This window comes from Musa acuminata, chromosome BXJ2-5, assembly GCF_036884655.1.
Source record: "Musa acuminata AAA Group cultivar baxijiao chromosome BXJ2-5, Cavendish_Baxijiao_AAA, whole genome shotgun sequence".
NCBI lineage: Eukaryota > Viridiplantae > Streptophyta > Magnoliopsida > Zingiberales > Musaceae > Musa > Musa acuminata.
In genome coordinates, this window is record NC_088342.1 from 21,420,001 (window position 1) to 21,445,844 (window position 25,844).

Genomic DNA, 25,844 nt, shown 5'->3' on the forward strand with positions numbered 1-25,844 from the left:
AAGGTGTGACCTCGCCCTTGTTCCTGCACACAGGTCGGGTCGGGAACTCAACCCGACCCCTCCGACGATCAAGTTAGGAGATGCGGTAGAGAGTTGTCTTTTTCTCCCCTTTGCCTGTTTAGAGTGCATGGGTATTTATAGGGAAGCTTACCGTTACCTGACGTACCCGCTTGTGTGAGGCCGGGTCGCACCTCTGATGGCGTCTGACATCGTTACTGACGTTGCGTGGAGATCCGGATTGTCGCAGGGTATGGGCGAGGGTCAGTAGTCGTCCTGCCCTGCCATGGTCAAGCGTGAGGGGCTAGAAGTCGTTGCCTGATAGCGGGTGACGTCAGCGCGAGTCAAGTCAGCGTTATTGCCTTCCGCATCGGGCAGAGTGGCGCCCAGGTGGGGCCGTCGTCATGACACATCATGCCGCCATTATTTCCCCTATCATATTCCCCCCCGGAAGGAGCCATGCGTCGGTTGTGGCAATCGGGGGAGGGAGTCCGAGGCATGGCTTCCATTCTTGGTGCCGCAGCGGTCTCCGACGGCATGTGGTCGAGCTCGTCTTATGAAGGCGGGGTCCCGGGCAGTATGCGTCCGAGGAGCATGACGCAGGCGGGCTGACTGCGCTGGTGTATCTCGGGCATTATGCGTCCGAGGAGCATGACGCAGGCGGGCTGACCGCGCTGGTGTATCTCGGGCGTTATGCGTCCGAGGAGCATGACGCTGTGTCTCGGGCATTACGCGTCCGAGGAGCATGATGCTGTATCTCGGGCATTACGCGTCCGAGGAGCATGATGCTGTATCTCGGGCATTACGCGTCCGAGGAGCATGATGCTGTGTCTCGGGCATTACGCGTCCAAGGAGCATGATGTTGTATCTCGGGCATTACGCGTCCGAGGAGCATGATGCTGTGTCTCGGGCATTACGCGTCCGAGGAGCATGATGCTGTGTCTCGGGCATTACGCGTCCGAGGAGCATGATGCTGTATCTCGGGCATTACACGTCCGAGGAGCATGACGCAGGCGGGCTGTCCGCGCTGGTGTATCTCGGGAACATGGTGCCAAGGAACACGACGCAGGCGGGCTGGCCGTACTGGTGTGTCTCGGGAACATGGTGCCAAGGAACACGACGCAGGCGGGTTGGCCGTGCTGGTGTGTCTCGGGCATTACGCGGCCGAGGAGCACGACACAGACGGGCGGACCGCGCGGGTGTGGTCGCGAGGGTCATGAGGCCGAGAGGCACAACGCAGGCGGGCAAACAGCGCAGGCGTGGTCGCGTGGGTCATGCGGCCGAGAGGCACTATGCGGGCGGGCTGGCCGCGCTGGCGGGCCTCGGGCGTTAATGCAGCCGAGGAGGGACCTCGGGCGATACGACCTCGAGCGACAGGTAGCCGAGGTGGTATTTTATTTTAGCCGGCGATTGATTGCTCAAGCGCGCGCGGGCGGCCAGGTTTCCTTTTTCCTAGGGAAGGTCAAGGGGCCGCCCTCTCTAGGGGTTGCCGGGTTTCGAGGCCGATATGATTAGCGTTTTAAGGCGGAAACGATTGGCGCTTTTAAGGTTGATTGGATTAGCGCTTCCGAGGCTGATGTGATTAGCGCCTTCGTACTTTGCACCACGCTGCAGCTGGCTACCACGTCAGGCTGCATTTATGGCGAGGTGACGCTCTCGGTCTTCGCAGCGCACTTTGGGAGAGGAAGGGTTGCCGTTTTGGTGGGATGCAGCTTGCTTATAAGTAGCATGAGGCTAGCCGCTGGGGGGCCTCTTCATCTGTTTCGTCGTGCCACTTCGTACTCCATCGTTTTACTCGCACCAGCCGTTCCTTCTTTTCTTGCTAAAGGTCAGTAAGAATGGTGTCTCCCTCTTCCCATTCGTCTTCTTCTTCGTCAAAAGCCGGGGAGACGGCGGCTTCGTTGAGTCCTACCTCGTCATCCGACGAGAAGGCGGCCAGGGCCCTCGAGGCCCTGATGTGGCCGCACGACCACGACTCCCCCATGGGCGAATCGGCGCTGAGCCTCCTCCGGGATCGCTATGGCATCCCGAAGGAGTTCGTCCTTCTTGCTCCTGAGCCCGGTCAACGGGCGTACGACCCGATTCCTAGGGGCTTCGCCCTCACCCTTGATGCTTTCGAGGCCGGACTGCGCCTCCCTCTACACCCCGTCATAGTCTCCTGTCTCTCCTGGTGGCGTATCTCTCCGTCCCAGATGGCGCCGAATTCATGGCGCGATCTGGTGGCGTTTTTGGGGGAGTGCCATTATGCCGACATAACCCCGACCCGTGCCCTCTTCCTTTCCTGCTTCCGTCTTTGTAAGGGGTCGGGGGGCTACCATCTGTCTGCCCGAGCGGGTTTTCGAGTGGGCGGGGCTCCTTCCAGTAATAAGGGGTGGAAGGAGCGTTTCTTTTTTGTCAGCCGCTCGGGAGATTGGGGGTTCGGGGTCCGCTGGGCGGCGCGTGCGATAGACAACACCGCCCCAGTTTTGGGCGACGAGGGGCGCCGAGAGCTCCGGAGGCTTAGAGAGATCCTCCCGGCCTCCAGTGCCATCCGGAATATGTCCGAGCGGTGGTTGGTGGAGGCGGGTCTTAGCCCGGTGCCTCTAGGTACGCTCCAAGGGGCGGTTCTTTTAGGGGTTCTTCTCTTTTTCCTCGTGGTCTATTTGCTTAACTGACCGTCGTTATGGCCTTTCTTCGTAGAGATGGTGCTTCTCGAAGCCCTGCGTGGAGGAAAAACTTCTTCGGCTGCGTCGGGCCGTTCGCCTTCTATCGCCAGGGCGGGCACGAGGGAGGCTCCCGTGGACGTCGAGGCCGGTCAGCCTCGGAAGAGGCCGCGGGTGCTTGCGGGCGAGGGTCCTGAGGCGGTCGCAACTTCTTCGGCGGCGGAAGGCGTCGTAGCACCGGCGGCTAACGCCACGGGGAGCCTCGGGGAGGGCGAGGCTGGCACGAGTGGGGATGCGGCGGTGGATGCGCCGCGTCAGCCCTCCATACGCGAGCTTCTCCGTCTTCCGCTCGGGAGGGAGGACGAGCCTTACTTGGCGCGGGAGGTGGGCGCTCTCCCGCGCGGCGCGGGCACTGATCCGTTAGTGGGCCGGTGGGACGGTCTCACCCGGGGCAGCCGGGTGTGGGCCGACGGAGACTGTGCGGCCAGATTCGTCCGCGGAGGGCTTCATCCCGACATAGCTCGGGATTTGTACACCCTGTCTTCTGAGGTCTTGCTTAGCAAAGCCACTAAGTCGTTGTTGTGGGTAAGTGTTGTTTCATCCTCCCGCTTGTAGGTGGGCAAACTTTGTTTTGACTTCGCGCTTTTTGCAGGGCAACCACTATGCTGCCGCGCTGATGGACCGCGTTCGTGACGCGGGACGAGTTATCGCCGCTCTGAGCAGCCGCAATGCCGAGCTCCGGAGGCAGGCGGACGAAGCTCGGGCCGGAGCGGGTCCTGAGGCGGTCGCGGCGGCCGAGCAGCGCGCCTCGGATTTGGAGGCGGAGGTGACGCGCCTTCGATCCGAGCTCCAGGCATCCGCGGAGCAGCTTGTGGAGTTCCAGACGCGGCTGGAGGTGTCCGAGGAGCGTAATGCGGAGCTCCAGACGCATTTGAGGGCGTCGGTGGCCGAGGCTCGCTCAGCGAGGACGGACTCTCTTGAACTGATCCGGCGCCTCAAAGAGTCGCGAGCCGAGGCGCGGGGGGCCTCCGAGGCCCTTGATGCCGAGATCCGCCAAAGGCCGGGGAGGGATAAGAAGCTGATCGAAGACTACAAGGGTTCCTCGGGCTTCCAACTCGGCCTTGTTCGGACCGGGCGGGTCTCGTATGAGTACGGGTATCGGGTTGCCCTTGCTCGTTTCAAGGCACGCAATCCCGACTTGGAGGTCATAGAGGATCCCTTTGGTTCCTTCCCCGAGGATCTGGGCGTCAACATGCCGGCTGAGGTTCCCTTCGATGACAGCCCAGATTCCCCCGAGGAATGAAGACCTCTGTACTTTTTACTTTGTTTTGTAACGCGCTTTTTGAATAGACATGGTTTCTCTCTTCTTCCCGATGGAGTGTCTGCGTCTTGGTACGGCTCTGTCTTTGGCCAAGTCTTTGCTTACGGAAAGAACCTTTTGAGATTTTGGGTGTTCCAAGTCCTTGGTAGGGGGTGACCTATCATTGTGGTGAGTCGGAATGTACCGTCTTCGATGACTTCGGTCACCCGGTAAGGGCCTTCCCAGCTGGGAGCCAACTTGCCTCGTGCCCGGGTCGGGTCGCTGACCTCGGTCCTCCGTAGGACTAGGTCGCCTAGTTTGATGGGTCGGGGTCGTACCTTTCGGTTGTAAACCCTCGCGACTGCTCTTTTATAAGAGAGGGCTCTTATGTGTGCGTCGGCGCGCCGCTCCTCCAGCAGATCGAGGGCGGCTCGAAGTCCTTCGCCCGAGGCTTCCTCGTTGTAGCTTCGTGTTCGAAAGGTGGCGATGGCTACCTCGGGTGGGAGGACAGCTTCAACTCCGAACGCGAGGCTGTAAGGGGACTCCCCAATTGCAGTTTTGGGAGTGGTACGTAGCGCCCATAGTACGCTCGGGAGTTCGTCCGTCCAAGCTGATCGAGCCGCGGACACTCTTCTTTTGAGCCCGTCTAGGATGGACCGATTGGTCACCTCCGCCAGGCCGTTTGTCTGAGGGTGAGCCACCGAGCTGAACCTTAGCTGGATTCCGTGGTTCGCGCTGAACTCCCGAAACTGCCGACCAGCAAACTGGGGCCCATTATCCGTGATGATGGTGTTCGGCAGGCCGAACCGAGTTACCAAGTTCTTCCACACGAACTTCTCTATTTGCCGTTCCGTGATTGTCGCCAACGGCTCGGCCTCTACCCATTTTGTGAAATAATCTACGCCTACGACGATGTATCTCCGCTGTCCCGTAGCTGGGGGGAAGGGACCGAGGAGGTCCAAACGCCATTGCACGAACGGCCACGCGCAGTCGATGGGGGTTAACGGGACTGCGGGTTGCCGGGGTGTGCGGGCGTGTTCTTGGCATGAGCGACACCGTTGCACATGGGCCTTTGCGTCCCGACACATGGTCGACCAGTAGTAACCTTGGCGGAGTACTTTATGTGCTAGGGTCCGCCCGCCGATGTGTTCTCCACAGATCCCTTCGTGGACCTCAGCCAGGACGGTCCGGGCTTCGTCGGGCTCCAAGCACCGTAGGAGGGGGTACGAGAAGGACCGCTTGTAGAGCCGTCCACCCTCCTCGGTGTACCATGCATGCGTGCGACGTAGGCGCCGAGCTGTCGCTTTGTCGGGCGGGAGAGTCCCGTCCCGTTTGAAACGGAGCAGCTCTTGTACCCAGGTAGTAGGCGCGCTACCCGAGGCTGCGGCCGCGACTTCGATGGTGCGGGCAGGTAGCTCCTCGACCTCGGGCCTGACTTCGGGGGCTGGTTTCGATGCCAGCTTAGCTAGTGTGTCGGTGCGCTCGTTTTCTCCCCTTGGGACGTTAGATAATGTAAAATGAAGGAACTTGGTGGTCAGGTTCTTTACCTGTGCCAAGTATTTCGCCATGGTCGGGTCGCGAGCCTCATATCCCCCGTTGAGTTGCTCGGCCACCAGCTGGGAGTCGGTGAGGACGTGGATGGTGACCACTTGCATCTCGAGGGCCAACCTGAGTCCTGCTAGAAGCGCCTCGTATTCCGCCTCGTTGTTGGTGGCCCGGAACCCGAAGCGGAGGGAGCGTTCGAACGACCGCCCGTCGGGAGCCTGCAACACCAGTCTCGCGCCAGCACCTTTTGAGTTGGCTGATCCGTCGACGTGCAGGACCCAGGTCTCGGGGGGTGGTCCGAGGCTCTCGTCCCCGATCTGGGTTAACTCCGCGATGAAGTCGGCCACGGACTGGGCTTTGATAGCTGTCCTGGGCACGTATTGAATGTCATGCTCGCCGAGCTCCACCGCCCATTTGAGAAGCCGTCCTGCAACGTCAAACTTAGACAAGACCTGTCGAAGCGGCTGGTCCGTGACGACCTCCACCGGGTGAGCCTGAAAATAGGGGCGTAGCTTCCGGGCGGACAATATGAGCGCGAGCGCTAGCTTCTCGATCGGTGGGTAACGTTCCTCAGGACCGTTGAGGACGTGGCTGACATAGTAGACCGGGAGCTGCTTGCCGGAATTTTCCTTGACCAGGACGGAGCTTACCGCGTGCGGGGAGGCAGCTAGGTAGACGCTCAGCTTCTCTCCGGGAGAGACTGAGGCAAGCCGAGGGAGGCTGGCCAAGTGTTGTTTCACTTGCTCGAGGGCTTCTTCGCATTCTGCCGTCCATTGGAAACCTTTTGGGTTCTTCAGCGCCCTGAAGAAGGGGAGGCAGCGATCACCTGATCGGGCGAGGAAGCGGGACATGGCGACGAGCTTTCCGTTGAGGCGCTGCAGGTCTTTGATCGTCCGGGGTGATTGCATATTGATGATCGCCTGGACCTTCTCTGGGTCGGTGTCAATTCCTCTTTCGTGTATAATGAACCCGAGGAACTTCCCTGACGTGACGCCGAAGGCGCACTTCGCGGGGTTGAGTCGCATGCCGAACTTGCGCAGCGTGGCGAATGCCTCGGTCAGATCGGCTAGGTGAGCTCCGGCCTCTTGACTCTTCACGATCATGTCGTCGACGTACACTTCCATGTTCCGCCCGATTTGGTGGGCGAACATCTTGTTCACCGTTCTCTGGTATGTTGCCCCGGCGTTCTTCAATCCGAAGGGCATGACTTTGTAAAAGTAAGCCCCTTGACCAGTGAGGAAGGCCGTGTGCTCTTGATCTTCGGGCGCCATTCTGATCTGGTTGTATCACGAGAATGCGTCCATAAAGGAGAGGCGGGCATGACCTGCCGTGGCGTCGACCAGCTGGTCGACCTTCGGAAGGGGATAGCAGTCCTTCGAGTATGCATTGTTGAGACTGGTGTAATCAACGCACATCCTCCAGCTTCTATTAGCTTTCTTGACGAGGACTACATTGGATAGCCATTGCAGTTATCTGGCTTCTTTTATGAAGCCTGCCTCAAAGAGTTGAGCCACTTCCTCTCGTACGGCTACTTGCCGCTCCGGGGCCTGCCGTCTCAGTTTTTGTTTTATCGGGCGGGCGTCGGGTGAGACCCTGAGGTGATGTAGGGCGACTTCCGGGTCGACGCCTGTCATGTCAGAGGGCGACCAGGCGAAGACATCAGCGTTCTTCTGTAGGAGGCCGACGAGCTGTCCTCGTTCTTGCTCGGGTAGCTCTGACCCGATCCTAACCGTCTGCTCCGGCCGATCCTCTAGCAGCGGCACAGCGATGGTGGACCCCCTCGGCTCAAGATGGGGGGCTGGCTTCTGCGTTTCCCGGGGGTCTGCCAACGGTGATTCGATCCTGGCCCTCTTGTGTAACGAGACGGCGGTCAGGTAGCAGCGCCGGGATTCTCGAGGACTCCCTGTGATCTCTCCGGTCCCGGCGTGGGTCGGGAACTTCACAGTTTGGCAGTAGGTCGAGATGACGGCTCTGATTTTGTTGAGGGTCGGTCGACCGAGAATGAAGTTGTATGCCGCGGGGAGGTCGATTACCAAGAAAGTGGTCATTACTGTCTTCGACCTCAGCGGGGCCCCCAGGGTCAAGGGTAAAGTGATCGCCCCTAGTGGTGAGATTGAATCACCGGTAAATCCGGTGAGCGCCAAGGATATCGGCTTCATGCTGTCCCTGGATAGGCCGAGCTTCTGGAAGGCGTTGAAGTAGAGTATGTCGGCCGAGCTACCGGTGTCGACCATGATTCTTCTTACCTGCGCATTGGCGATTCTGGCTGATATCACGAGCGCGTCGTCGTGCTCGGCCTGTTCAGATGTCCCGGCCGGGAAGGTGACGTTAGGCCCGGGCGCGTGTCTGGGAGCTTCGGCTGAGGCGGCTCTGGCGTATGCCTTCTTTCTGGTCATGGAGTCCCCACCAGACGCGGGGCCGCCTGTTATTACGTCGATGTGTCGCTCGACGGGACCCTCCGGGCATGGCGAAGGTTCTTTGTCTGGGCGGAGGTACTGGCCGAGGTGCCCCCTACGGATGAGCTCCTCGATCTGTCTCTTTAGCTCCCGACACTGTTCAGTGTCGTGCCCATGTTGCCGGTGGAAGCGACAGTACTTCGATTGGTCCGCCAACGCCCGCGGACTTCTCATCGGGTAAGGTTCTTTGAGCAATCCCTTCTCCCTTATGTGAAGGAATAATTCCATTCGGGACGAGTTCAAGGCTGGGAGAGGGGGCCTCGAAGTCGGCGGGTCAGATCGGTCCAACCTGCGCCGAGATGCCGCGGGTTGCTGCTGGCGGGGCGGCTCTGACTTGGTCCCTTTGTGTTCCCCGGGTCTCCCGGCCATCCATGCTTCCGCGGCGACGAACTGGCTCGCACGTTGGAGCATCTCGGGTACCGTTGTGGGGGGTCGCTCCACTAGGGACCAGAAGAACCAGGAGGGCCGCAAGCCTATCATGAACGCCTACATCAATAGAGAAGGGTGAGCGTCCGAGAGCCCTCGGATCTGTGTCGTGAAGCGGTTCAAGAAGTGGGAGAGGGACTCATCCTCCCTTTGGTTGAGCCCGAGGAGCAACGCCACGGACGGCTTCGGGCGGGCGTAGGCGAGGAAGTTGAGCTCAAAATCCCGGGCGAGCTGGTCAAAGGAAGAGATGGTCCCGGCCTTGAGACTGCCGTACCATGCGCGGGCCGGTCCCCTCAAAGTCGTTGGGAACGCCCTGCACATCAAGGCGTTAGAAGTCCCATATAGCGCCATTTGGGCGCGAAACGCGGCTACGTGATCCGCGGGGTCAGTGGCGCCGTCATAGGCGTCCAGAGATGGGAGTCGAAAGTGTGGTGGGATGGCTTGATCTTGTATCTCGGGTGCGAACGGGGACCCTTGGTATCCATCCGCTCCAGGCTCCCCTTTCGACCTGCGCATCTCTTGTTGCACTTCGTTGAGGCGTTGATTGAAGAGACGCAACTGGGCTTGCAGGGCGTTCGTCGGGTTTGCGGACGGCCGCTCTGGCTCCGGGCGACTCGACGTGCCTTCCGCCTCCCGGTCCCCGAGCCGTGCCATTTGGTCTTGAGGCGACAGAGGGGGCTCAGGGAGCGGCGTGCGCATCCGGGGGGTGGGTTCCCGCTGTTGCAGAGGCCGGGTCGCATGTGGAGGCGTTGGCTGGGAGACGAGCGGGATGATAGTCTGTACCACGCCCGCTAGCGCCCGCACTTGGTGGGCAAGATCGTGGAAGGCTTCGGGCGAAATAGATGGTGGGCCGACGGGGGCGTCGGGCGGCGACAAGCCCGGATCGTTGAACAGCCGCCAGTATCGCTTCGAAGTTGTGGCGGGGCGTTCATCTCGGAGCTCCTCCTGCGAGGGATGATTTCCTGGGGTCCTGACCGGGCGCGACCCCGTGGCTGCGGGTTCGCCGAAGTGGGTCTGCTGATCGGTCGACATTCGGGCCCTCCTTCTAGCGCCAATTTGTTGCGAGGGGCAACTGTATGCCGTGGGCTCGGGGCCGACGCGGCTTGGTTCGGGTCCGAATGTGCGAGGATCTGGCGCGGTGCTCCTTGGGCCAGCTGGGGTGGTCGGTCGAAGCTGTCCGGATGGGATGTAGTGCGGGGGGTGGAGCCTTGGCGCGGCGTCAGGAAGGTGTGACCTCGCCCTTGTTCCTGCACACAGGTCGGGTCGGGAGCTCAACCCAACCCCTCCGACGATCAAGTTAGGAGATGCGGTAGAGAGTTGTCTTTTTCTCCCCTTTGCCTGTTTAGAGTGCATGGGTATTTATAGGGAAGCTTACTGTTACCTGACGTACCCGCTTGTGTGAGGCCGGGTCGCACCTCTGATGGCGTCTGACATCGTTACTGACGTTGCGTGGAGAACCGGATCGTCGCAGGGTATGGGCGAGGGTCAGTAGTCGTCCTGCCCTGCCATGGTCAAGCGTGAGGGGCTGGAAGTCGTTGCCTGATAGCGGGTGACGTCAGCGCGAGTCGAGTCAGCGTTATTGCCTTCCGCATTGGGCAGAGTGGCGCCCAGGTGGGGCCGTCGTCATGACACATCATGCTGCCATTATTTCCCCTATCATTAATGATGATGACTTAGAAGTAGTAACCTAAAAGCATCACTGATTAAGGTTTATCAAATGGTGCTTTAATTTTCTCATAAATTTTCATAGGATCTACCAAAATCTTCTTGAGGCTTTAACCTACGACAATTTGTTTAGTGTATCTCATGTCCTTACTGAATTAACTAGCATCTCAAGTTCTTCCTGAATGAACACGGTGTTAGTATGATTGCCTTTTATATTGTATGACATGCATACCAGTTTACAAATTAAACAAGAAATCTTCTGCTGAGGATAGTAGCATGGCATAATTTTGTTGAGCAAGTATCGGTGCCGATTCTAAACTTGAACATGCACGATGACCATCATGACTTAAAACTAAAATAGCATTCAAGTTTCTCTGACCCATGCATGAAGAAGAAATAAGGAACAATGGTCTGATACCGAACATAATTCTTTGTTGGTAATGTATCAATTTCATGCAATATTTACATCTTTTTCAGCCTTGTATCTCTATCACATAGATCTGTTTAATATCCATATCTTTTTCAGATAAACACAGTTATATATTTAGTATCTATTTAGCAAGTGTACTTAACTTCGTATTTGTTGATTAAAGATAGACATAGATTTTCCAAATATGTAATCCATTTTCATGGCTAGTGTATTTGTGATTATGTAGTTTCTAATAGTTCTATTTTTTATGTTATATATTTTATTGTTCTATGTGCCCTTCTCTGGTAGTTTCCTTAGTGTATTAACTGCTTAGAATTGTTCAAGCATTACTTATGGCTTCACTTATATATTTCAATAGGTGATGCGTTGCATACTCTAAAGACCTATTTAAATGATCCTAATGGCGTGCTGCAGAGCTGGGATCCAACTTTGGTCAATCCATGCACATGGTTCCATGTCACATGCAACAATGACAATAGTGTTATTAGAGTGTAAGTGGACACATATCGTTGAGCTAAATATGAAATCTTTAAAGAACATGTTGAACTAACCATTTTTGGTTTATCTCAGTGATCTGGGAAATGCAAACTTATCTGGAAACTTGGTCCCACAGATTGGTCTTTTGAAAAATTTGCAATATCTGTAAGTCATGCCAAGATCTTATTGCTGGTCTTACTAAATACTTGATTGTAGTTTATATCTATAATATAAGAAGTTGAGTGTAATGAACAACATCTATCATTTTCTAGTGCACAACAAGTTAATTAAAGAGAAACGAGGCACATGAAATCGAATCTCACCATTTTCACTTGTAAAATTTGTTTATTAAAGGGGGTAAATGATCCAGAACTACAAATCTAATTCAACTGTAACATGCAAAGTTATTGCTTCTGAGTTCAATTTGCACTGATTGCCTCTCTATTGGTTATGAATGTATAACCTAATAATAAATCAGGCCTTGAAAGCAACGGTGGCTCCTTTTAAATAAAATGATTAACATTGCTTCTCATTGATCCATCCTTAACAAATCTTCTTTTCATTTATTTCAAGATCAGTCAAGTTCTAATCTAGGCAAGTTTCTGGCATATATCGTATTCATTATCTTCTTTCACTTTTATCATTGATGCAATTTGCTTACTTTGGGGAGAAAAATTGTTCCCCATTGCTTTTAATGTGCTAAAAAGATCAAGACCATTTGGCACAACTTTCTAAAATGATTTCTGGATTTGTTAATTGATATTGTGTGCCCCATTGCTGAGACAAATGAAATTTGTTGTGATTAATTCAGTTAGGCATTCCTCACTAGAAAAGAGTGTCCAAATTGATTCTTTTGTTGTACTGATGGACCAATGAAGTACATTATGTTTAGTTGGAACTAAAATTATGTGTGATGCATTTTGAACAAGTCAGATATTTTCTCAGAACCTAATTATTTCAATTATTCTTTTGAACTATATATTGTTTTACATTTGACTATAAGAAGTTAATGTTTTCTCATTGAGGCATCATGTTTATGGCTACAAATCCTGGATGAGCACAGTGTAATCTTTATGACTAGAACTATCTTTTGGGGTCCCTTTTGTTGATTTGTTGTATTGATGAAAAAAAAATCTTTTTTCATCAAAAACAGGGAAATTTACAGTAACAACATTAGTGGGACAATTCCTAGTGAGCTTGGAAATTTGACAAATTTGGTGAGCTTGGATCTTTATCTAAACAATTTCACTGGTGAAATACCTGATTCATTGGGGAAGCTAACTAAACTGCGGTTTCTGTATGGTTTCTCCTTCCCTTTGTTTTTTTACATAGATTTTATATGTATGTTTGAAACTTAACCTTGGATTTTACGTGCTTAGCATAATGAACATTTATATGGTGGTAATTTATTTACTTATGCAATTTCTGATTTCTTTAATGATTCAGCATGTCATAGTTACGTAATGTTCAACCTCTTTGCGAGCATGTTTGCTTCTCTTCATCTATTTTTGTGTTTGAGCCAATAAAGCTGACTAACATTAAATATGCACTAGTTCTTTGAATTAAGTGATCATTCTATGAAGCCCTTAGACCCAAAATAAATAGATGCCATCTAAATATTAGCCAAAACAATTGGGATTTATATGCTGTTGTTACTGCTGCTGCTTTTGTTGCAATGGGGAAATATTTGTTGGCAATGTTGTATACCTAATTCAATGGACATTCTTCTGAGAAATATTGATTCAAACTTACGAAGTCTGCGATTTCTTTAGTCTACCTAATTTATTGTTTTTGTTTGCATGATAACATTGGTAAGGTAAACTTCACTCCAAAAGTCTCTTTAGGCATAGTCTTGCTCAGTAGGACTATATAAACTCATCCATACTGTTGGTACAGATTCTGGTTGTCTAAGTTGGAGTGACGATTTGGATCCAAGTGAGGTTTGTTCCAAGTTCATCTCAGTTCTAGAAGGTAGTTCTTTGGGGCACCGACCCTGCAAGACTAGGTTGGGGGTGCTCTCAACAAATGCCCCTTCGATGATCAAGTTAGTTCTCAAGTATAGAATGGTTGGACTAGTCGAACGAGTCAGATTCGTTAGTTGGGACGGAAAAGAGCGTGTTGAGTACGTACCTGGGGTCCTTTTTATAAGTGATTCAAGAGCAGTTATATCTGGGATCGTCGACGGCAAGAGGGGAACGTGTAACATTTTAAGCGAGGGTATGGCATGATGGCTAGTACTCCTAAAGCCTATGTCATCTATTTTTGCCAATCATAGGGTTTGGACATTCGACCATGTACGGTTCGTGATGGCCATGCATCTTTAGATCCGATTGCCACGTTTGGGTCATGTTTGATCGACGTGTTCTTTGGATGGTCTACCTATTGGCCATGTGTTACCATGTGATAGCTTACGTGTTCTTCATGTCATCTCTTACCCATCACTAGCCCTCTCCATTACAGGGTTTTTATGTCGCAGAGTCATCGATCCCCGGAGTGCGTCGAGTGATGATTCTAACTTCTCACTTGAATGGGCCGTTGACTTCAAGGGTGTTCGACAGGGTGTTGTAGCAACATGCACTAGGCTCCGGACCGCACGTGGTTGGCGTGTATGTTAAGCTTGAAAGCCATGTGTTGTTGAAATGCACGTTTGGTCCCTAGGTTGTGCATCGTCAAAATACATATTTTGCTCATAGACGACGTGCCATCGAAATGCACGTTTGTCTATCGGTTGTCTCGTCAAAATGCATATTAGTCTTATAGGTTGTGTATCGTCAAAATGTACATTTGGCTTGTAGGTTGTGCATCGTCGAAATGCTCGTTTGGGTCGTAGGCTATGTTGTCGAAATGCACATTTAGCCCATAGGCTATGCATCGTCGAAATGCAACTTTGGCCTGTAGGTTGTGCATTGCGTTCGGTCAGTGAGAAAACCATGTGTTTAGCTGTTTAGTTAGTTGGCCAAGAGGTTCAGCGTTTAGACGTTCGATCGGTCAGCCTAAGAGCCCAGAGCTTGTAGTTTGGCTAGTCGGCCTAAGGCCCTAGCGCTCAGACGTTCGACTAGAAGGGCCATGCATGGGACGAGTGCCTTACACGAGGAACTTTCTCTCTTCGCAAGATCGTGACATGTGGACTTGCATGCGTTGTCTCCATCTCGATCTTCAGTAAGTGTGTTGATTTGGTCGCCTAGCAAATCTAATTGAATTTGGTTGTTGTCGCTTCATCTATCATAGGGCTCACCTGGCGTTCGCAGGGACATCTATGCGGAGACTGCATGTGCCGTCAGGGATTCCAAAGATCATAATGATTTTAGTTGATCAGCTTCAACCAATGGTAAGATGCTACGTGTCTCGTTAGCCAAAGCATTGGCCAATGAGGCAGTTAAGTAAAAGGTCGCTCACACCTTCAAAACTTCTCGATGCCTTCGGATCTTTGAACCTCTCAGAGCCTTCAGAGCTTCATATCTTCTTTCGTCTTTGAACTATCACTCAAAAAACTCAGATAGATCCAAATGTCTTGTTATCTCCAATGTCCGACCATGAGTCAGATGGTTTTTTGGTCCCGTCGCCACCTTCGATGTTGGCTTCCACTACTTCCACCTCCATTGAAGGGGTCAAAGTCATCGTGATAAGGGAGGGTACCTCATCGGAGGTGAGTCAGACCTCGCAGATTGTGTCGAGGTCGTGTAACTTCAACCCTTGGATCTTGGAGGTTGACCTGATACACGTCAGGGAAGCTTTCAACATTCCTAGCAAGTTCGAGCTGATAGCTCCTCGGCCTGGTGATCGATCATATGAGTTATGCCATTTCTTTTGTACCTCTCTTGATACCTTGGTGGCAGTGCTCAGATTCCCCCTCTATCCCTTTTTTTGTTGAAATCTTGAATTTTTGAAAATTTTCTCTCACCCAAGTGGCGTCAAACTCTTGGCGCTACTTGGTCGCCTTTGTTGGGGAGTGCCAAAGGCTTGGTATTGTAACACCCCTCATTACTGAATGTTCGTATAAATTTCTGGCGATAATGTGAGCTTCTATTTTAATTGACAGAAGAAATAGAGTATGGATTAGAGGTAACTTATTTTTAAGATTTGGGAGATCTGTTCAAAAAAGAAAAAAAAAAAAGAATCTGAGGACCTATATGTAAACCCTAAGGACCTAATCGTGAATATGATAAAAACAAGGACTAAACTGCAAAATGCACCAAATGACAAATCCCACCGCTTAAGCTTCTCTGCCTTCGTTCTTAAGAAAGCAGAGAAGGCAGCTCGTGGGTGATCAGGGGAAAGAAAGGAAGAAGAAGAAGAAGAAGAAGAAGAAGAAGAAGAAGAAGAAATTGGGGCTTTTAGGGTTTTTGCTTTAATCTTGTTACTTCGGGTCAAAATTTGCAAAGGCAAGTGTTCTAACCCCATCCTACAGAAGTATTAGACTCTGTTTTTATGTTGATTCAAAATAAATTGGAAGATTTCTGTTTTGAAACTGATACGACTCTTTTTGGACCTAAAACCATGGATTCTGAAATATTTTCGGTAAACTGACCCCTATACACTGCTTCGGCTGTAAGTTTTAGTATAAGATGTGAATTCAGGCAGGAACTATTTTGTTTGTAATTAGACTCTTATGTCTTTCTTTTGACACCGATTTTGTAGATTTTGGACACCGAATACTTACCCAAACATTTTTTTCAAATGAGCCTATAGACGCTGTAAAACAGAGTTCAAGATTTCTGACCTATCGCTACTAAAATGCCTATAACTCCCTGTTGAAAATTCTAATTTGTACCAAACTGATTTTATTTGAAACTAGACTTGAAAATCTTTCTTTTGACTTATGGTTTGAAAATTTTGGAATTCAATTGCCTATCCTATTATCTGTTGAATCTGACCCTATAAATTCTGCAAAACAGTGATTGTGATTTTGACCTTGTGTTACCAAATCAGAGGTAACTCTGTGTTGGGAGCCCTGTTTCATATGAAATCTGTTCCATCCGAATATAGATTGATATATGGTTTGACCATAGTCTTCTTATGGGTATTGGAGCAAAATTGTTATTCTGAAATATTCGTTTGATGTGCCACTGGAATTCTGTCCGAAATCGAGCTTTGGTCGATTTCGCGTATTCTGTTCTATTCCTTTGATTACTTGAATTCGTCTAACCTTCTTATTTGAATTGAGCTAACTATAATTGGATTCCCTGTACACTCTTGCTTCCATTTTCCTTTCTAATATGAATACATTTGTGAGAGATTTGTTCCTTGCGTCATTTGTTCTTAAAAAGGCACATGTAAGCTTCGTTGTTCCGCGTGTGCTTCCGATGTATGCTACTTATTGTTGAAACTACCCTTTTGTACTCTGGTGTGTGGGATTGTCTGGACCTTTGCCAGAAATGGTAAAGGGTATGCGCTATTTGCCCGCTATGTGGGGTCCCGCTATGAGGGATATTCTGTTTGCGCTTGTTGCCCGCTACGTGGGTATGTGATTAGAGCCTGCGATGCTCTGCCGGCCCCCTTTGACTTCACCTAGACGTGGGTGGATGGAGCTCCCAGACGTGGGAGACTTTTGTCAGGTGGTCATTCAGAAATGGATGAATCACATTCTGACTGAGATCCCACTACACCCTCTATATGTTTGATATGACATCCAGAGTTTTGGTGAGTTTGTTTCTGTTCATACTCTGGATAAGATTGATATGATTGCAACGTCAAGGACGACGTTTGAGCTCTTGTACGATATGTGTACCGATATGCTCTGAAAGGCTTCATTCCCTGATGATTTTGCTTCGAAATGTTCCATATGCCGTTGATATGCTTTGAAACATTTTATATGCCATTGATAAGCTCCGATATGTTTCCTTTGTCTCTGATATGCTCCATTTACTCTATGCTCCATCTGTCAGGAACCTAATGGGTATGATTGGAAGGACAATTGTGATTCTGCTCCTAATGATATTATGTCTACGAAATCGTATATTCTGCCATGTATTTTGAAACTGCACCACTTTGGAATTTGTACTATTTTGATATGGATATGTTAGTCACTTGCTGAGCTCTTTATGCTCACCCCATTTGTTGATAAATTTTTCAGGATAGCGTATCGCTTGCTTAAATGTTAAGAATGGGCTGAGGCAGTGGAAAGTTTAGAAGACGTTGGGCAGAACTTTTGTTAGCATATATGTAGTTGTGTATATAGCTACCTTGCATCTAATGAAATGTGACTATGAATCTAAACCTGTGGATTTTGTGTAAGTTAAAGGATCCCTCATGTATAGGGTTTTGGTATGTTAAATTAAATTTGTGTAATGGTATGAACTTATGGTAAATCGATGATTGTGGTGACTGCATAGATTTCCCCACTTGTGGATTTATATTGTGGTTTTTATTTTGATGAGTTGAGTTCAGATTGTATGAATTATCGAGAGATGTGTGCTATGTTTATGAATTGCACAGGGTTATGAATTGGTAGATTATAGAAGTGAAATTTTTGATCTGAATGTTTTCTTAGTGACCTCAAATATGTGTTTGGATCTTGGGTTTGTTGTGATGAAGATCTTAAATATTGTCGATATTTTGTCGGGTCGTGACAGAGGTGGTATCAGAGCATGATTTGAGAATCACTAAGAATATTACCTTTATTTGAGGTTTATTGACTGTCATTAGAGATTGATCAAAGTAAATGTTCTTTTGATGTTTTAGGAAGCGAGGATGACGAGATCATCTGGTTCTCCTGTTGCATCTACTGCTGATCAATTGAGTGGTATTATGCGGACTTTGGAGACTATGGCACAAGTGATGCAACAACAACAACAACCTGTCCAACAAGGAAATAATGATGGGACAGAGACATCAAACCAGACGGGGTTGGGAATTGGACAGTTTAAGAAGCTTAGTCCTCCCAGTTTCAGTGGTGAGTCTGATCCAATGGTGGCGGAACGATGGATGATGCAGATAGAGAAAATATTTGATGCTTTAAATTACTCTGATGAACGAAAGGTTTTTCTTGCCACCTTTATGCTGGAAGGAGAAGCTGAACACTGGTGGAGAATGATTAAGAGGATGTCTGAAATCAAACATGAGCCAATGACATGGAAGTTATTCCAAGAAAAGTTTAACGATAAATATTTTTCAGAATGTATGAGAAAGCAAAAAGAATTGGAGTTCTTGAATCTTATCCAGGGAAGTATGACGGTTACAAAGTATGAATCTAAATTCACTGAGCTCTCCAGGTTTGCCACACATATGACTGATGATGAATCTAGAAAGGCAAGAAGGTTTGAAAGGGGATTACGGCCGGCAATAAGAAGCCGAATGTCAGCTTTAAAATTACAGACATATGCTGATACGGTAGAAAGAGCTTTGAAAATTGAAAGAGACATGGAGGAAATTCAAGAAATCATTGGCAAGAATAAAAGGGACAAATTTACTAGCAAAAGCAGGAGAGAAAATGAATATGAAGATAGTAACAAGAGGTTTAAGACATCTGGATTTGAGAAAAGGAAACCATTGGGGAGGACTCAGTTATGTGCAAAATGCGGATTAAATCATGAAACAAGTCGGTGTTTTCGGGTGACTGGAGCATGTTTTGGTTGTGGAAAGCTAGGTCATCAACTAAGAGATTGCCCACTGAATAGGAAGAAAGAGCCACTGTTTCCTAGACCCTCAGCCCATGCTAGAGTGTACGCTATCACTGAACAAGATTCTAAAGCTTCTAAATCAGTGGTGGAAGGTATTCTTCATGTTTCTAAAAGAAATGCAAAAGTTTTGTTTGATCCCGGCTCCAACTTATCTTTTGTTTCACAATACTTTGCTTGTCACTTGGATATTCTACCTAAACCCCTGGATTATATGTTATATGTAACAACTGCTGTTGGAGATTCATTGGCAACAAACTTGGTCTACCCATCTTGTTTGATCTCTATTGGAGACCACGAACTCCTTGCTGATTTGATTCTCCTAGAGATCCAGGGTTTTGATATTATACTTGGCATGGATTGGTTATCTTCTCATCACGCTAGTATTGATTGTTACAAGAAAATAATTACTTTCTGCATACCAGATCAGCCTATATTTTTCTTTGAGGGCATTAAGCATGATTTGCCTCCTTGCTTGATATCAGCACTTCAAGCTTATCGTCTTATGCAGAAAGGTTGTTTTTGTTATATGGTGTGTGTAAAGGAGCATTCAAACCAGGAAACCCACCTAGATGAAATTTCAGTGGTCAAAGAATTCCCTGATGTATTCCCAGATGACTTGCCTGGTTTACCTCTAGATAGAGAGGGTGAATTTGCTATTGATCTGGTCTCCAGTACAACCCCAATATCTAAGCCTCCCTACAGAATGGCACCACTCGAGCTAGAGGAATTAAAGAAGCAAATACAAGAATTATTAGATAAGGGTTTCATACGACCCAGTGTATCCCCATGGGGTGCTCCGATACTATTAGTGAAGAAGAAGGATGGAACATTGAGGCTTTGTATTGATTATAGACAGTTGAATCAGGTGACCATCAAAAACAGGTATCCCATTCCTAGAATTGATGATTTGTTTGATCAATTGCAGGGTGCACAAGTATTCTCTAAGATTGACCTGAGGTCAGGTTACTATCAGTTGAAGATCAAGGAGGAGGATATTTCAAAAACAGCTTTCAGAACTCGATATGGTCATTATGAATTCTTGGTGATACCTTTTGGTTTGACAAATGCCCCTGCAGCTTTTATGGAACTAATGAATAGGACATTTCAACCGCTCTTGGATATCTGTGTAATTGTATTTATTGATGACATATTGGTGTATTCAAAGAGTAATCAGGAGCATGAGGAACACCTGAGAGATGTGTTGTCCATACTAAGAGAAAAGAAATTGTATGCAAAGTTCAGCAAATGTGAATTTTGGTTGAATGAAGTTGCTTTCTTAGGCCATGTGATTTTAGGGAAGGGTATATCTGTTGATCCAAGGAAAATAGAAGCTGTAGTTGAATGGGAAGTACCAACAAATGTAACAGAGGTTAGAAGTTTCTTGGGCATGACAGGTTATTACAGGAGATTTGTGGAGGGATTTTCTCGAATTGCTCAACCTCTCACCAAACTCACTAAGAAGAATATGAAATTTGTATGGGGTGATGATTGTGAGCAAAGCTTTCAAGAGTTAAAAAGAAGATTGACTAGTGCCCCTATTCTCATTATTCCAAGTGGTAGTGAGGGATTTGTAGTTTATACTGATGCTTCAAGAAAGGGCTTAGGATGTGTTTTGATGCAGGAAGGGAGAGTAATTGCTTATGCTTCTAGGCAACTTAAGGGTTATGAATTGAATTATCCAACTCATGATTTGGAATTAGCAGCAATCATTTTTGCTCTAAAGATTTGGAGACATTATTTGTATGGTCGACAGTTTGAAATCTTCACTGATCACAAGAGTTTAAAATATATTTTCACTCAGAAGGAGTTGAACATGAGGCAGCGAAGATGGATAGAACTTCTGAAGGATTATGATTGTGCCATCCGTTATCACCCAGGCAAGGCCAATGTTGTAGCTGATGCACTTAGTAGGAAATCTACAAGTTTTATGGCTAGTCTAGTCGTGAAACAATGGAAGCTAATAGAAGAAAATTTTGATTTGAAAGCTTTGAGGAAAGAGCAAGACTCGATGATTTTGATGGCCTCCATTCAAGTGCAGTCTGATCTTATGCAACAAATTAAGGAAGGACAATTACGAGATCCACATTTAATCTACTTGAGGAGTGAAGTAGAAAAGGGATTGAAGCCACAATTTCAAATTTCAAAGGATGGCCTATTGAGATTTGGGGAGAGAGTATGTGTACCAAATGAACTAGATATCAAGAATCAAATCCTAACTGAAAGTCATACTTCAAAGTACACCCTACACCCTGGGAGCACTAAGATGTATAAAGATCTTCAAAGTCATTATTGGTGGGAAGGCATGAAGAAGGAAATTGCAATGTATGTTTCAAAATGTTTGACGTGTCAGCAAATCAAAGTAGAACACCAAAGACCTGGAGGGTTACTGCAACCTTTAGTTATTCCTGAATGGAAATGGGAATGTATTACTATGGACTTTGTTTCGGGACTACCTAGAACCTCGAGGAAGCATGATGCTATTTGGGTTATCATTGATAGGTTAACAAAATCTGCACATTTCCTACCGATTAATATGACGTATTCACTTGATAGACTTGCAGATTTATATGTTAATGAAACAGTAAGACTTCATGGTATTCCAAAGGAGATCATCTCTGATAGAGACTCCAGATTTCTCTCTAAATTCTGGAGAAGATTACAGGAATCTATGGGCACTAAAGTCAAGTTTAGTACTGCATATCATCCTCAGACTGACGGTCAGTCAGAAAGAACAATTCAAACACTTGAGGATTTACTCAGAGCCTATGTTATGGATTGGAAAGGTGAATGGGATAAAGATATTTCACTTGTTGAGTTCACTTATAATAATAGTTATCATTTAAGTATTCAGATGGCCCCTTATGAAGCTTTATATGGGCGGAAGTGCATAACACCTATATGTTGGGAGGAAGTTGGGGATAGAAAGCTGTTAGCACCGGAAAAAGTACAAGAAACTACCGAGAAAATTCAAGTTATAAGAAAAAGGCTAAAAACTGCGCAGAGTCGTCAAAAGAGTTATGCCGACAATAGAAGGCGAGATATTGAGTTTGAAATCGGAGATTTTGTATTCTTAAAAGTCTCCCCTTCCAAAGGCATTATACGGTTTGGGAAGAAAGGAAAATTAAGCCCAAGATTTATTGGACCTTTTGAGGTTCTTGAGAGGGTTGGTTCTGTCGCTTACAGGATTGCCTTGCCACCAGCATTGTGCCATGTCCATGATATATTTTATGTCTCGATGATTAGGAAGTATATATATGACCCTTCTCACATCATCAAGTATGAGCTGGTGGAGATTGATAAAGATTTATCTTATGTGGAAGAGCCTATTCAGATTGTTGATAAGAAAGAAAAAGTCCTAAGGAATCGGGTCATCCCGCTGGTTCAAGTAATTTGGAGACATCATTCTGGAGAGGAGACAACTTGGGAGCTAGAGGAGGAAATGAAGAAGGTGTACCCCCATCTTTTCATCGATAGAGGTACGATAAATTTAGAGGACTAAATTTTTCTTTTAAGGGGGGAGAGTGTAACACCCCTCATTACTGAATGTTCGTATAAATTTCTGGCGATAATGTGAGCTTCTATTTTAATTGACAGAAGAAATAGAGTATGGATTAGAGGTAACTTATTTTTAAGATTTGGGAGATCTGTTCAAAAAAGAAAAAAAAAAAAGAATCTGAGGACCTATATGTAAACCCTAAGGACTTAATCGTGAATATGATAAAAACAAGGACTAAACTGCAAAATGCACCAAATGACAAATCCCACCGCTTAAGCTTCTCTGCCTTCGTTCTTAAGAAAGCAGAGAAGGCAGCTCGTGGGTGATCAGGGGAAAGAAAGGAAGAAGAAGAAGAAGAAGAAGAAGAAGAAGAAGAAGAAGAAGAAGAAGAAGAAATTGGGGCTTTTAGGGTTTTTGCTTTAATCTTGTTACTTCGGGTCAAAATTTGCAAAGGCAAGTGTTCTAACCCCATCCTACAGAAGTATGAGACTCTGTTTTTATGTTGATTCAAAATAAATTGGAAGATTTCTGTTTTGAAACTGATATGACTCTTTTTGGACCTAAAACCATGGATTCTGAAATATTTTCGGTAAACTGACCCCTATACACTGCTTCGGCTGTAAGTTTTAGTATAAGATGTGAATTCAGGCAGGAACTATTTTGTTTGTAATTAGACTCTTATGTCTTTCTTTTGACACCGATTTTGTAGATTTTGGACACCGAATACTTACCCAAACATTTTTTTCAAATGAGCCTATAGACGCTGTAAAACAGAGTTCAAGATTTCTGACCTATCGCTACTAAAATGCCTATAACTCCCTGTTGAAAATTCTAATTTGTACCAAACTGATTTTATTTGAAACTAGACTTGAAAATCTTTCTTTTGACTTATGGTTTGAAAATTTTGGAATTCAATTGTCTATCCTATTATCTGTTGAATCTGACCCTATAAATTCTGCAAAACAGTGATTGTGATTTTGACCTTGTGTTACCAAATCAGAGGTAACTCTGTGTTGGGAGCCCTATTTCATATGAAATCTGTTCCATCCGAATATAGATTGATATATGGTTTGACCATAGTCTTCTTATGGGTATTGGAGCAAAATTGTTATTCTGAAATATTCGTTTGATGTGCCACTGGAATTCTGTTCGAAATCGAGCTTTGGTCGATTTCGCGTATTCTGTTCTATTCCTTTGATTACTTGAATTCGTCTAACCTTCTTATTTGAATTGAGCTAACTATAATTGGATTCCCTGTACACTCTTGCTTCCATTTTCCTTTCTAATATGAATACATTTGTGAGAGATTTGTTCCTTGCGTCATTTGTTCTTAAAAAGGCACATGTAAGCTTCGTTGTTCCGCGTGTGCTTCCGATGTATGCTACTTATTGTTGAAACTACCCTTTTGTACTCTGGTGTGTGGGATTGTCTGGACCTTTGCCAGAAATGGTAAAGGGTATGCGCTATTTGCCCGCTATGTGGGGTCCCGCTATGAGGGATATTCTGTTTGCGCTTGTTGCCCGCTACGTGGGTATGTGATTAGAGCCTGCGATGCTCTGCCGGCCCCCTTTGACTTCACCTAGACGTGGGTGGATGGAGCTCCCAGACGTGGGAGACTTTTGTCAGGTGGTCATTCAGAAATGGATGAATCACATTCTGACTGAGATCCCACTACACCCTCTATATGTTTGATATGACATCCAGAGTTTTGGTGAGTTTGTTTCTGTTCATACTCTGGATAAGATTGATATGATTGCAACGTCAAGGACGACGTTTGAGCTCTTGTACGATATGTGTACCGATATGCTCTGAAAGGCTTCATTCCCTGATGATTTTGCTTCGAAATGTTCCATATGCCGTTGATATGCTTTGAAACATTTTATATGCCATTGATAAGCTCCGATATGTTTCCTTTGTCTCTGATATGCTCCATTTACTCTATGCTCCATCTGTCAGGAACCTAATGGGTATGATTGGAAGGACAATTGTGATTCTGCTCCTAATGATATTATGTCTACGAAATCGTATATTCTGCCATGTATTTTGAAACTGCACCACTTTGGAAATTGTACTATTTTGATATGGATATGTTAGTCACTTGCTGAGCTCTTTATGCTCACCCCATTTGTTGATAAATTTTTCAGGATAGCGTATCGCTTGCTTAAATGTTAAGAATGGGCTGAGGCAGTGGAAAGTTTAGAAGACGTTGGGCAGAACTTTTGTTAGCATATATGTAGTTGTGTATATAGCTACCTTGCATCTAATGAAATGTGACTATGAATCTAAACCTGTGGATTTTGTGTAAGTTAAAGGATCCCTCATGTATAGGGTTTTGGTATGTTAAATTAAATTTGTGTAATGGTATGAACTTATGGTAAATCGATGATTGTGGTGACTGCATAGATTTCCCCACTTGTGGATTTATATTGTGGTTTTTATTTTGATGAGTTGAGTTCAGATTGTATGAATTATCGAGAGATGTGTGCTATGTTTATGAATTGCACAGGGTTATGAATTGGTAGATTATAGAAGTGAAATTTTTGATCTGAATGTTTTCTTAGTGACCTCAAATATGTGTTTGGATCCTGGGTTTGTTGTGATGAAGATCTTAAATATTGTCGATATTTTGTCGGGTCGTGACAGGTATCTCCCCATCGTCAACCTTTCTACAGACTTGCTTCACCGTGAGTCTAAGGGATTTGGTCTACGTTTTTCCTATCCTGTTTGTTGAGTCCTGGGGTGCTTTCTTCCAATAGGGTTGGAAGAAATACTTCTTTGTTTCTTCACAAAGGGGGTGGCCTGTCGACTTGATGTGGTCCATTAGGAAATTTCGAAACTTGATTCTGAGGTTAAATGATCTAGAGTGGAGCAACTCCGCTAGTTGTTCGATGCTTTGTCCGAGTCCATGGCCACCTTATAGATGAGCGACGCTTAGCTTAGGGAAGTTCAAATTAGCCCCTCCCCTCGGGGTTAGTGTCTGACTCTTTCCCTTTGCCTTTTGTTTTCGTGTATAAGACTAATAGGTCTTCTATTTGTAGATATGGACCTTCGCGGTAATGTCTTTCGAGCTATCGAAGCATTCAAAGACTCCCGCCGACACCAGAGGAAGTGGATGGCCGATAGGCCACCCTCAACCCAAAGGGTCTTTTGTTTTTATAAAATATTTTTTATATTTTATAAAAAATAACAAATTTTTAAATTTCAAAATTTTCAATGGCTTCCGGTGTTGGATTTTTCAATCGTTTCTTTGGTTGATACATTGGTCGTCGAATAAGCAGTCATTGTCTTTGCGAATAATTTCTTATTTTTGTTTCTCCGCCTTAGTCCAATTGTCGATGTATGTTTGAGCTTCAACTGATTTGGGAGTTATACACGAATAGGTCTCATCCAAGATGTGCCCTCTCGCTTTGAAGGCTTGTTCCACAACTATTGTTGAAACTGAAGTTACTAGTATTTGCTTTGCAATCGTTGCCAAAACTAGAAAGATTGTTGTATATCACTTCCACCAGTCAAGAATTGGAAACTCTATACTCGCAGCAATGTCTCTAAGCAAACTCTTGATAGTCCTCTTGATTTTGTCTTTGTAATAATAATTTCTCCCTTACTGATTTTGCTACTCTCGCTAACTTGATCCATAGATGGAGAAGTTTTGAAGGTAGTTTGTTGTCTAATCATATAAGTTAATGATGAATTTTTCTATTTTCTCTAACTTTTCACCAATATCAACTTCTAATCCTAAACTTTCATAAAAAACTTAATAATCACTCAAACCATCTATTCTAATATGAGGA

At 46.8% G+C, this 25,844-nt stretch overlaps 1 protein-coding gene across 1 annotated transcript in view; it reads left to right on the top strand.

The window, feature by feature from the left end:
- LOC103974700 (LRR receptor kinase BAK1-like) overlaps window positions 1-25,844 on the top strand; it is a 33,187-nt gene that overhangs the window by 1,824 nt on the left and 5,519 nt on the right. The window contains exons 2-4 of the mRNA XM_009389572.3: window positions 10,820-10,952; window positions 11,032-11,103; window positions 12,092-12,235. Coding sequence (XP_009387847.2) covers window positions 10,820-10,952; window positions 11,032-11,103; window positions 12,092-12,235 — 349 coding nt within the window. The remainder of the gene's footprint in view (window positions 1-10,819; window positions 10,953-11,031; window positions 11,104-12,091; window positions 12,236-25,844) is intronic.